Source organism: Cetorhinus maximus, chromosome 16 (genome assembly GCF_964194155.1).
Source record: "Cetorhinus maximus chromosome 16, sCetMax3.hap1.1, whole genome shotgun sequence".
Lineage (NCBI taxonomy): Eukaryota > Metazoa > Chordata > Chondrichthyes > Lamniformes > Cetorhinidae > Cetorhinus > Cetorhinus maximus.
In genome coordinates, this window is record NC_135894.1 from 75,120,039 (window position 1) to 75,132,914 (window position 12,876).

Below are 12,876 nucleotides of genomic sequence, written 5' to 3' on the forward strand. Positions count from 1 at the left end.
GCACATAGATTAAGTAACATAATTAATCTCTCTGATTCAAAATTTCCTTACAAAATTACAAATAATTTAATCCCCCAAAAGATAGACAAAACTCATTGACTATCAAGTAATAAAAACACATAACTTTTAGTCAATTACTTCAGATCAGATGTCCTGAAAATACTTAAGACTCTTAAACAGTACTAATCATTATATGATAAATAGTGTTTACTCGGCCTCACCTGAGCAATGTCTACAATGCATTTTGACAGCTAGGACTATCGGACTTTCATATGCGTGCAAATATTTGTCTTATGAGAGGAAAAAGTTTTAGATCTAGGGTGGAAAAGCAGCCATTGCCCGCTAGTCCTTTCTGACTCTTGTGGGAGTGAGGAGCCTACAAAGCTACAGAAAAATTTCTTCAACAGAAAATAGTATGTAATTTGACCTTAAGATTTACCCAAGAGCAGATACATGTACAGTCGGTACTTGAATCAAATTAATAGCCTGGAACATCATGGAATTTTGGGCATAAGTGAAGTTGAGTATAATATGTCCAGATTTCCTCATCTTTTATGATAGTTTCTCGATCCCTCCATCTGTAATCTAGCTCCGATCTGGCATGGTCTAGGATGTAAGGACTACAATTTCAAATATTTGTAAATATGCAATATTTGGCCATATAATGAATTGTAGTATTATGGTAGTGGACTTCAGAAGGAGTTGGACAAACTGATAGAAACATAGAAACTAGGAGCAGGAGTAGGCCATTTGGCTATTCGGGCCTGCTCCACCATTCATTATGATCATGGCTGATCATCCAACTCAATAGCCTGCTCCCGCTTTCTCCTCATACCTTTTGATCCCTTTCGCCCCAAGAGCTATATCTAACTCCTTCTTGAAAACATACAATGTTTTGGTCTCAACTACTTTCTGTGGTAACGAATTCCACAGGCTCACCGCTCTCTGGGTGAAGAAATTTCTCCTCATCTCAGTCCTAAATGGTCTACCCCACATCCTCAGACTGTGACCCCTGGTTCTGGACTCCCCCACCATCAGGAACATCCTTCTTGCATCTACCCTGTCTAGCCCTGTTAGAATTTTATAGGTTTCTATGAGATTCCCCCTCTTTTTTCTGAACTCCAGCGAATATAATCTTAATTGACTCAATCTCTCCTCATATGTCAGTCCCACCATCCCAGGAATCAGTCAGGTAAACCTTCGCTGCACTCCCTCTATAGCAAGTACATCCTTCCTCAGATAAGGAGACCAAAACTACACACAATATTCCAGGTGTGGTCTCACCAAGGCCCTTTACAATTGTAGCAAGACATCCCTGTTCCTGTACTCAAATCCTCTGGCTATGAAGGCCAACATACTATTTGCCTTCTTTACCACCTGCTGCACCTGCATGCTTACCTTCAGCGACTGGTGTACACGGACACCCAGGCCTCGTTGCACATTCCCCTCTCTCAATTTATAGCCATTCAGATAATAATCTGCCTTCCTGTTTTGGCTACCAAAATGGATAACCTCGCATTTAACCACATTATACTGCATCTGCCATGCATTTGTCCGCTCAGTCAGCTTGTCCAAATCACACTGAAGCATCTCTGCATCCTCCTCACAGCTCACCCTCCCACCCAGCTTTGTGTCATCTGCAAATTTGGAGATATTACATTTAATTCCCTCATCTAAATCATTAATATATATTGTGAATAACTGGGGTCCCAGCACCGATCCCTGCGGTACCCCACTAGTCACTGCCTGCCATTTGGAAAAAGACCCGTTTATTCCTACTCATTGTTTCCTGTCTGCCAACCAGTTTTCTATCCATCTCAACACACTACCCCCAATCCCATGTGCTTTAATTTTACACGCCATCTCTTATGTGGGACTTTGTCGAAAACCTTCTGAAAGTCCAAATAAACCACATCCACTGGCTCCCCCTCATCAATTGTATGGAATAGTCAAACACATGGAAGATTCAACTTAATATGGATAAGCGTGAAGTGATGCATGTGGGAGGAATGACATATGATTTAAAGGGGACTATTTTGAAGAGGGTCCAAGTGTAGAAGGACCTGGAGGTGTCTGTTCACAACTTTTTGAAGGTGGCAGGAAAGTTTATAAGGTGATTAAGAAAGGTGATATGAGGCTTTGTAAACAGGGACATTGAATCAAAAATAAGGAAATCATGCTAAACCTTTGCAAACCAAGGGTTAGGCTTCAGCTGTTGTGTACAATTCTAGGCACCACATTTTAGTAAGCACAAAGGAAGTTAACCAGGGGATGAGGGAGTTCAACCATATGAAGAGATTGGAGAAGTTGGGATTGTTTTCCTGACCACAGCAAAGGTTAAGGGGAGACTTAATGATTAAATGTTGCAAGGAGTTTTGAGTTGAGTTGGGGAAATAAGAAGTTTTTCACACAAGAGGGCTGTTAAGATCTGGAGTGCATTACTTGAGAGGATGGTGAATTAAGCAATGCAAATAACACAGCAAAGTGGAATATGTGGTGCTAAAAATGTTGAATTATGAGATAAGTTAAGTTAAACGATTTTGAAGTAAAACTAGGCTTCATTTTTTAAGCCACCCATTTATAACTGCTGCCAAATGCTGATGGACTGGAAATCCGTTTCCATGGCTGTGCGTGTACTCAACAGAATGGAAACTGGGAGGTAGAAAGCTTTGGCCTCAGCTGGAGTATTGTGTTCAGTTCTGGGCATTGCCCTTTAGGAAGGATATTTAGACCTTGGAGAGGATGTAGAAAAAATTTACTAGAATGGCACCAGAGAAAAGGAATACAGTTATGCGGAGAGACTGGAGAAGATGGGGATGTTCTCCTTTGAAGCGATAAGGCTAAGAAAGAGTCGTCATCATCGTCATATATGCTCTGCCTGAAGGCCAGGTCCTTGGCTCCTCCTGTGCCGGTTTTAAAATTTGCCAGTAACTTCCTTCACTTTTTTCAATCTATCCAACATTAGTATTCTCTTATGAATAAAAACAAAAAGCTAAAAGCTACTGCGGATGCTGAAAATCCAAAACAAAAACAGAATTACCTGGAAAAACTCAGCAGGTCTGGCAGCATCGGTGGAGAAGAAATCAGTTAACGTTTCGAGTCCTCATGACCCTTCGGCAGAACTGAGTATAGTTAGGAAAAAGGTGAAATATAAGCTGGTCTAAGGTGGGGGGGCGGGGGGAGAGAGAAGTTGAGGGTGTGGTGATTGTGGGGATAAGCAAGCAGTGATAGGAGCAGATAATCAAAAGATGTCACAGACAAAAGGATCAAAGAGGTGTTGAAGGTGGTGATATTATCTAAGAAAAGTGCTAATTAAGAATGGAAGGCAGGAATCTCAAGGTACAGCTCTAGTGGGGGTGGGGTGGAAAGACTAACCAAGTTTTAGTTTTAGATTTAAAAATAATGGAAATAGGTGGGAAAAGAAGAATCTATATAAATTATTGAAAAAAAAGGGAGGGGGGAGAAACGGGGTGGGGATGGGGGGAGGGGGAGTTTAAGATCTAAAGTTGTTGAATTCAATATTCAGCCCGGAAGGCTGTAAAGTGCTTAGTCGAAAGATGAGGTGCTGTTCCTCCAGTTTGCGTTGGGCTTCACTGGAACAATGCAGCAAGCCAAGGACAGACATGTGGGCAAGAGAACAGGGTGGAGTGTTAAAATGGCAAGCGACAGGGAGGTTTGGGTCTTTCTTGCGGACAGACCGCAGGTGTTCTGCAAAGCGGTCGCCCAGTTTGCGTTTGGTCTCTCCAATGTAGAGGAGACCACATTGGGAGCAACGAATGCAGTAGACTAAGTTAGGGGAAATGCAAGTGAAATGCTGCTTCACTTGAAAGGAGTGTTTGGGCCCTTGGACGGTGAGGAGAGAGGAAGTGAAGGGGCAGGTGTTGCATCTTCTGCGTGGGCATGGGGAGGTGCCATAGGTGGGGGTTGAGGAGTAGGGGGTGATGGAGGAGTGGACCAGGGTGTCCCGGAGGGAACGATCCCTACGGAATGCCGCCGGGGGGGTGAAGGGAAGATGTGTTTGGTAGTGGCATCATGCTGGAGTTGGCGGAAATGGCGGAGGATGATCCTTTGAATGCGGAGGCTGGTGGGGTGATAAGTGAGGACAAGGGGGACCCTATCATGTTTCTGGGAAGGAGGAGAAGGCGTGAGGGCGGATGCGCGGGATATGCGCCGGACACGGTTGAGGGCCCTGTCAACGACCATGGGTGGAAAACCTCGGTTAAGGAAGAAGGAGGACATTTCAGAGGAACTGTTTTTGAAGGTAGCGTCATCAGAACAGATGCGACGGATCTGCTGAGTTTTTCCAGGTAATTCTGTTTTTGATTAGTATTCTCTTCCTCTTTTTCCATGAAATTCTCCCTCCATATCATTCTGTCCATCCGTCCGTTCCTCTTAAGATGTGTCCTTCCCAGTCTCTCTGTTTGTCCCTATTTACGTTCAGCAAATTATTTTGTTCATTCACTCTCAGCGCTTCATCATTTGTTATTTTTTCTGACCAGCTGATCCTTTCCTTTCTCCTCCATACCCACATTTTGAAGCTATTTAGCAAGTTTGTCTCATCTTTCCTAAGGTCCAAGTCTTGCACCCATACAAAACAACACTCCGAATCAAGCTCTTTGCAAGTTACTTCTTGAGTTGTTTATTCATCTTTTCCAGTTAAGGATAATGGCCTTTCCCATTGCTATCTTTGTTCTTATTTCTTTGTTGCACCTCCTGTCTGCAGATAATGTGCTTCCCAAGTACTTGAATTCTTGCACTCGTTCTAGTTCCCTTCCTTCTTCGAACATGTGAATATATATTTCGTGGTGACTATGAGATATGCATTACTTTGGTTTTGCCAAAGTTCACACCTACTGTTACTAGTCTATCTACCAGTTCTTATAACTGTTCTCCTGTGCTTGTTACAAGTGCTTTGTCACCTACATATCTAACTGATGTTATCGTTCTTCCCCGCCAAATCTTAATACCAGATTCTGCATCTTCAAATACTTCTTTAATCATTGCTTTTGAATAGACATCAAAAAGAACTGGTGATAAACAACATCCTTGTTGAACACATCTTCCAGTTACACATGGTTCTGATTCTCCATTGGTGATTCTTATTGGTGCTGTTTGTCCCATGTAAAGATTTCTTATGAGTCGTCTATCTCTCCAGTCTCCTGCTATGTCTTAAAGCACTATCAAAGCTTAATCCAGTCAACTTGATTGAATGCTTTTTCAAAATCCACAAAACAAACATATACTTCCTATCCAAATTCCTGTCCAAACTGCGTTCATTCATTAGTCTTGTAATTCCAATTGCTTCTCTCATTCCTTTTCCTTTGCGGAATCCAAACTGGTAATTTCCGATGTGGTCCTGTGCCTTCCCACACACACTGTTTGTTACAATTCTCAATGCATCCTTCGATGCATGGGAAATCAGACTAATTGTACGAAAGTCAGAATATCGACATGTCTTTAGCTCCTTCCTTAGAGTGATCGTTCTTGTCTGCATGAAGTCCTCAGGCCATTCACCTGATCGGTAAGTGGCCCAGATCTTCTGGTCTCCGGAGACTGGAAATATACCGAAGTTGCGCTTTGGTACCTGTGGAGATCCCGATGCACTGGCCTCTGTGGGAATTTCCCTGGAGGTTTGAATTTCTGTCGAGCAATTCCCCTGCTCCCTGGACCTGCCGCAGAAGTCTCTGACTCTGAGTTAGAGTCAGAGATTTCATACAGTTCCAATTTACTTAATTGAATAGCTACTGTTATGACACAGCAGTTGGTAAAGGCCGAGTTATTTAAAATCCCAGAGGGAAACTTTAAACAACTGCCATAATCTTTATTTTCAATTGGCATGTTTGAGATGCAGCTTTGAATTCAGGAATAAAAACCACCAGGCCTCGTGAGGTTTTTTATTTTAATTCAATTAAACATTTATTAATTTAACAACAAATTTAAACACATACACATGTCTACAAATTACTACCCTAATAACTTTTAAACAAATCCCCAAATTAATCACTCCTAGGTAAATCTTCACCAAGGTAACAACAACCCATAGACTTAAACAGACACCAGGCAAAGCACATTTTATCTTATGAATTTAAAATGAGGTTCCTTTCAATTTGGTTCTTTCGCACAGTTGTAGGCTTCTGTCTGCAGATAATGTGCTTCCCAAGTACTTGAATTCTTGCATTCTGACCCACACACAAAACTCTCTTCTGTATATACTTAGCCTTCCCTTTGAATGTAAATTCTCATTATATCACCAGGCCCTTTGAGCTCCATCTCTTCTAACAATAAAACCCCTTTCATAGTACCAATTTTATTAGTAATATAAACATATTGCTTGGTGTGTCCTAGCTAGATGCAAAATTTCACCCCCCAGTCTTTGAATGGTTTATTCAGCAAAATGCAAATGTACTCTTTACCTTAACTTCCTTACTGTTTAACATCTCAAAACTACTACACACCAAAGCACCCAGATTAGCTGGCTTTAATCCAGTTAAGGTGCACACACACTCACACCCACTGACACAGACCCTACTACAAGTCCAATTTAAAATAATTTCCAATAACATTATGTACATTAATATCTTCAGGATGGCTACCCAGGAAGTGTTAGACAGAAAAATCCTAGTCCAGCTGCTTGGTAGCTACAGAACTGACCCCCCAACCAGTCACACTGATTTCCCAGCCTCCTCCCTGACTACATCCCCCCCCCCCCCCCGCAACCAGATCTGACTACCTACACCACCCGACTACCCCACCTGACCACAATAACCCCCCCCCAACCAGATATGACTACCCCACTGACCTGACTTGACTAGCCCCTGCTGACTAGCCCCTGACCCATCTCACCCACCTGCCACCCTGCCCATATATCTTACCCACTCTACCCACTTACCTGTCTCCCTGTCCACTCACTCATTTATCCACTCACCCATTCTCTCACATTCACACTGGGCATTTAAACTTATGGCAGCTAATGCCATAAGAAGGCGGTATGTCTTCTTCATTGATACTTTTCGCTGCTCCCTGCATCGCTTCCTGTGCTGAGTCCTCCAGGCTGCAGCTTTGGAAGTCAGGTAAATGCGCAGTTTCTAACTGGCACAGGAGTTCCTATCCTGATTGGAAGATTTGTGTCAGTGTTTTTGCACAGCTTAGTAAAGATTGATGTTAAGTTCTTTCCCATGTTTTTAATCCAGTCTGCAGATATTTCATCTATTTCAGCCACTTTTCCAGTTTTTATCTCATTTATTAATAATTATTATCTCACTCTTTTTAGTATTTCTGGTCCAATGAAGTCGATGTCAATATAATGTTTTTGTTCTAGATCAATCTTTTCAGGTTTTTCATTTCTTGCATATAGTTCTTCAATACGCTCCTTTCATTATTTTATTTCATCAGAGTTTGTGAGGAAAACACCTTCCTTACTCTCTTATTGCAGTTGTTTTCAGTCCTCTATGCTGAATGTCACTCCTTTGCTTTTGCCTACATAAGGTTTACCCTTCTTAGTCAATCCAGTACTTTGAGTACATTACGTTGCTCTTTAACAACTGTTCTTGTACCTTTTCTTTTTCTCTTAACTCATTATTCAAATGTCTGTATTTCGCCTTGCCGCCTTCAGTATTGACATTCTTCAGTTTTCTTCTTTCTTCCACCTTTTGCAACATTGCAGTCTTAACCCATGGTTTATTAATCCTTTTTGCTCTTAAAGACCCTACACTATTTGCCCCTCCTTCCTTGTCAGATTCTTTAATCTATAAAAACAAAAAACTACTGCGATGCTGGAAATCCAAAACAAAAACAGAATTACCTGGAAAAACTCAGCAGGTCTGGCAGCATCGGTGGAGAAGAAAAGAGTTGACGTTTCGAGTCCTCATGACCCTTCCGCAGAACTGAGTAACAGATTCTTTAATCTGTTTCCATTGCCCATTCATGCTGGTGGTATCCTTGTCTTTTCTAACCTTGCTTTGTTTCCTTCATTTACAAGTTCTTCATATGTTTATTTTTATTTTAGCCTCGCTAGTTCCACTGTTTTTATGCGTACTCCTCTTTGGATCTTCTTCAGTTGGAATACTCTTTCCATTTTCACAAGATTATGATCTGTGCTTGTGTCGGCGCTCAGTTGAGCATTCGGGTTCTTAACACTATTCCTGTCTCACCATTATAAAGTCCAGTTGAAATCTTCCTGTATTGCTGAACATTTTCCATGTATATTGTCGTCTTTTATGATGCCTCAGCCACCTGTCCATGAGCGGGGAATTTGCAGTGGGCAGGGAGGCACTCGGAGCTGGTGACAGCTCAATCCAGACACAGGCTCCTGGCATCAGTTGAGCCTGAAGGAAGCTACATGCGATTAAAGTTTCCATTTTTCTTTCAAGTATTATTAATTTTGCTCCTAAGAGGAGTACAAAAGCCAAATACTGCAGACGCTGGAAATAAAAAAAACAGAAATCCTGGAAATACTCAGCATGTCGGACAGCATCTATGGAGAGAGAAACAAAGTTAATATTTTAGATTGATTACTTTTCATCAGTACTGGCATTTGTTTGGTCAGAAGGTAGGTACTGGTACCAGTGCTGCTGTTGTCATTTACAGTTCTTTGAGACTCATCTTTTTGTGTTTTTTTTTAACTTTCACCGTTGTCATCACCTTTTGCTTTGCACCATCCACCCTTTTGTCATTTAACCTCTCCTGTCTTCCAGGCTATCTTAGATGCCACTCTTCAGCCAATTCGATTCACTTCCCGTGATATCAAGAAACGGCTGAAGGCACTGGATACTGCAAAGGCTATGGCCCCTGACGATATTTGGGCATGTACTGAAGACTTGTGCTCCAGAACTTGCCGCGTCCCTAGCCAAGCTGTTCCAGTACAGCTACAACACTGGCATCTACCCGGCTATGTGGAAAATTGCCCAGGTATGTCCTGTCTACAAAAAGCAGGACAGATCCAACCCGGCCAATTACCGCCCCATCAGTCTACTCTTGATCATCGGTAAAGTAATGGAAAGGGTCATCAACAGTACTATCAAACGACACTTGCTTAGCAATAACCTGCTAGCCAGTTTGGGTTCAGCTGGGGACACTGAGCTCCTGACCTCATGCAGCCTTGGTTCAAACATGGACAAAGAGCTGAACTCCAGAGGTGAGGTGAGAGTGACTGCCCTTGACATCAAGACTGCATTTGACCAAGTGTGGCAACAAGGAGCCCCAGCAAAACTAGAGTCAATGGGAATCAGAGAGAAAACTCTCCGCTGGTTGGAGTCAGACCTAGCACAAAGGAAGATGGTTGTGGTTGTTGGTCAGTCATCTCGGCTCCAGGACATCACTGCAGGAGTTTCCTCGTTAGTGTCCTCGGCCCAACCATCTTCAGCTGCTTCATCAATGTCTTTCCTTCCATCATAAGGTCAGAAGTGGGGACGTTCGCTGATGATTGCACAATGTTCAGCACCATTCGCGACTCCTCAGATACTGAAGCAGTCCATGTCCAAATGCAGCAAGACCTGGACGATATCCAGGCTTGGGCTGACAATTTGCAAGTAACATTTGCGCCACATAAGTGTCAGGCAATGTCCATCTCCAACAAGAGAGAATACAACTATCGGCCCTTGATGTTCAATGGCATTACCATCATTGAATCCCCCACTATCAACATCCTGTGTGCTACCATTGACCAGAAACTGAACTGGACTAGCCATATAAATACTGTGACTAGCCATATAAATACAAGAGCAGGTCAGAGGCTAGGAATAGTGCAATGAGTAACTCACATCCTGACTCCCCAAAGCCTGTCCACCATCTACAAGACACAAGTTAGGGGTGTGATAGAATACTCCCCACTTGCCTGGATGAGTGCAGCTTTCACAACACTCAAGAAACTCGACACCATCCAGGACAAAGCAGCTCGCTTGATTGGCACCACATCCACAAGCATTCACTCTGCCCACCACCGATACACAGTAGCAGCAGTATGTACCATCTACAAGATGCGCTGCAGGAATTCACCAAGGCTCCTTCAATAGCACCTTCCAAACCACTACCACCTAGAAGAACAAAGGCTGCAGATAGATGGCAACACCACCACCTGGAAGTTCCCCTCCAAGTCACTCACCATCCTGTCTCGGAAATATATCACCGTCCCTTCACTGTCACTGGGTCAAGATCCTGGAACTCCCTCCCTAATAGCACTGTGGGAGTACCTGCACCACATGGACTGCAGCGGTTGGAGAAGGCAGCTCACCACCACCTTAGTGATTTGTGCAACTCTTCTTAAGGGCAATATTTGGTACATACTTTAGCCTATAATTGGCCTTTAAATAAAAAAAAATCTTGATCTCTAACATTTCTCAGATCCACCATTCTAGAACTGAGTTTCCAAGAAGCTAGATTATTCATCATGTTTGTAGTGTAAGGGGCAGGGTGCAATAAGAGGATTCTGAGAATATTGTGAATGCATTGAGTTTTTTTGTCTCCTTAATTCCATTCAATAAACATGCCCTGTTTAAAATCTCACTGAGAGGTGTGTTGGGTAAGGGATCAAATGTCCTTTAACAACGTTGAAATTTGAACAATGATGTGGCCTGCTGAACAAAGTATTTCTGCAGTGAATTTAGACCAAGTTGCCTGATCCACTAGCTAATGGCAATTGTTTTCATTCAAATAGTCAGATGATTTGTGGCAACTGGTTTCCTGGAGACATCAAGGTACTGTGTTGTGGATAAAAATAGTAGAATTTACACTGCTGATGGGGAGTCTTGGCCGATGATTGCAGAGATCAAGAAGTTGGGGGTATGTTGCCCACAATTTTAACTTTAAAAATTGCCTGTTAAATGCAAATAAATGAGATATACAGAGGTGCTTTTTTTAAAAAAAGCCAGAGAAATCAGACTGAAGTGGAATTTTGGCTGTGATTTGCATAAGTGATTTATTGAGGAATAAGATTTTTTTCTCCTTTGTCTTTCAGGCCTGGGAAGCATGAAGAAACGCCGATACGTTAAGCTGTTCTTGATGGTGATGGTTCTCCTATTGTTCTCCTATTACTTACTGTATGAAAAAATAAGATCTAGTGGGTATGTTGTTTTTCTAACGCTCATCTGTTGTTTTTAATATTTGGATGTCTAACTGTTTGATTAAAAGTAGAGTGCTGTTCCCTGTGCGTATGCCAGGCTACCATTTTGAATATGTGTACTGAATATGGAGCTGCACCTGTAACCTTATCTCATGTTGGCATGTGCTGCAGTGAAGCGTGGAATCAACTCTCCATTATCTTTTTTGCTTCAGTGAATGACAAAGTGAAACACAACACAACTGGGCTGAGAGATTGATGATTCAATTTTTTTAATGTTTCTTTATTTCAGCTTTCCCCCATACAGCTGCAGTTAGCAAATTCCCCCCTAGGGAAATTGTAAGGCCCTTTCATTGGTGGGGGAGAAACCCTCTGAAATCTACCTCTGAAAGATGCCACTCTCAACTTGACAGGTTACTCAAGGATCATTCTTGTGTTGAACAGTATAAATATCGTGTGCTTTTAATCCATGTTCATGTGTACATTTTTTGGACCATTGCAGGGTTAGTTAGCATTTTTGATGGACTACAGGTATGACTCTCATCATCCCAAGAGGGCTGTGAAATCATTGATACTATTGGAGTGCATAGAAATGTGTAATTTGGTTATATTATGTGAGGCGCTTCACATCCATTTGAGATGTGACCTCCTTGACTTCTTTGAGGAGGTAACTGTTTTGTTGTGTGGTGGGGGTCAATTCCAGGTTCTTTGGGGCTTGTCTATTCTCCCAAAGTAAGCTACTTGAGACTATAGTTCCTTAAAACCATTATTCTTTATTTACAGCCACTATGTACATATTGGGACCTCTACACGAGGTTGGAACCCCTCCTTCCAGATCTCTCTTAATCATGTGATCTGACATTATTACATCAGCATCATGTATGCTTCTGATGTTAACTCATTACTCTATATCTCCCCCAAGTCTTTATCCGTATTGTATTTACATCCTCCGACATCTACCCACCCCCCAAAGTCTCAGACTTCTCAGGTTAGTCTCTGAGGTGCCTTGACCAATCCCACTGATCTTGATCTGATCTCCTTTTGAGGTGTATTTAAGACCGAGATAGATAGGTTCTTGATTGGTATGGGGATCAAAGGTTACGGGGAGAAGGCGGGAGAATGGGGTTGAGAAACTTATCAGCCATGATTGAATGGCGGAACAGACTCGATGGGCCGAATGGCCTAATTTCTGCTCCTATGTCTTATGGTTGAGGAAATTCCATTCTCTTCCTTCTGTCCGTGTGAATGATCTTTTTCCTGGGTGACTGTAGAGCTTGTAGTAAGTTGGTCATCTTTTTCATCAGGATTTGAGTAGTAAGCCTAAGTTTTTATTCGTTTTCTCTCCAAGGATATTAAGGTGCTGCGGTTTCCTCTTATGACATCCTGGTTGGTCTCAACACTGTACGATCTTGGATATGGAGTTCTTTCGATGTTGTACCTTCTCTCTGTTGGTTTCAGACCTATACTCTTGTCCCTGAGCCTTCAGAACTGGCAACTCACGTGCTCTACGCCTGTAGTAAAAGTTCTGAGCCTGGTTGTTTCCCTGTTGTTCCTCACATTTACCCTCTTGGGGTTGTTCGTAGTGATATTGGGTTTAAGCTTTTGTATCAGTGATGGAAGTTGTGTTCTCAATCTCCCACCCATTGGTAACTCTGATTGTGAGAAGCCTTATTGTAGTGGTGAGGTTCGATAACTTTAAAGAGCTAGATAAAGGTCTTCATTTTTCTTCAATAAATCTTTGACGGTTTGTACCCCTCTCTCAGTTTCTCCGTTCACTTGAAGAAAGCGAGGTGAACTGGTTACATGAATGAAGCCATATTCAT

At 42.3% G+C, this 12,876-nt stretch overlaps 1 protein-coding gene across 9 annotated transcripts in view; it reads left to right on the forward strand.

Moving 5' to 3' along the window:
* The window catches only part of LOC144691723 (type 2 lactosamine alpha-2,3-sialyltransferase-like), a 127,758-nt gene that overhangs the window by 68,268 nt on the left and 46,614 nt on the right, over nt 1-12,876 (forward strand). For all 9 annotated transcript variants that reach the window (XM_078560116.1, XM_078560117.1, XM_078560113.1 and 6 more), the window contains one exon: nt 10,952-11,057. In XM_078560116.1, the coding sequence (XP_078416242.1) occupies nt 10,963-11,057 (95 nt within the window). In that variant the 5' untranslated portion in view covers nt 10,952-10,962. The remainder of the gene's footprint in view (nt 1-10,951; nt 11,058-12,876) is intronic.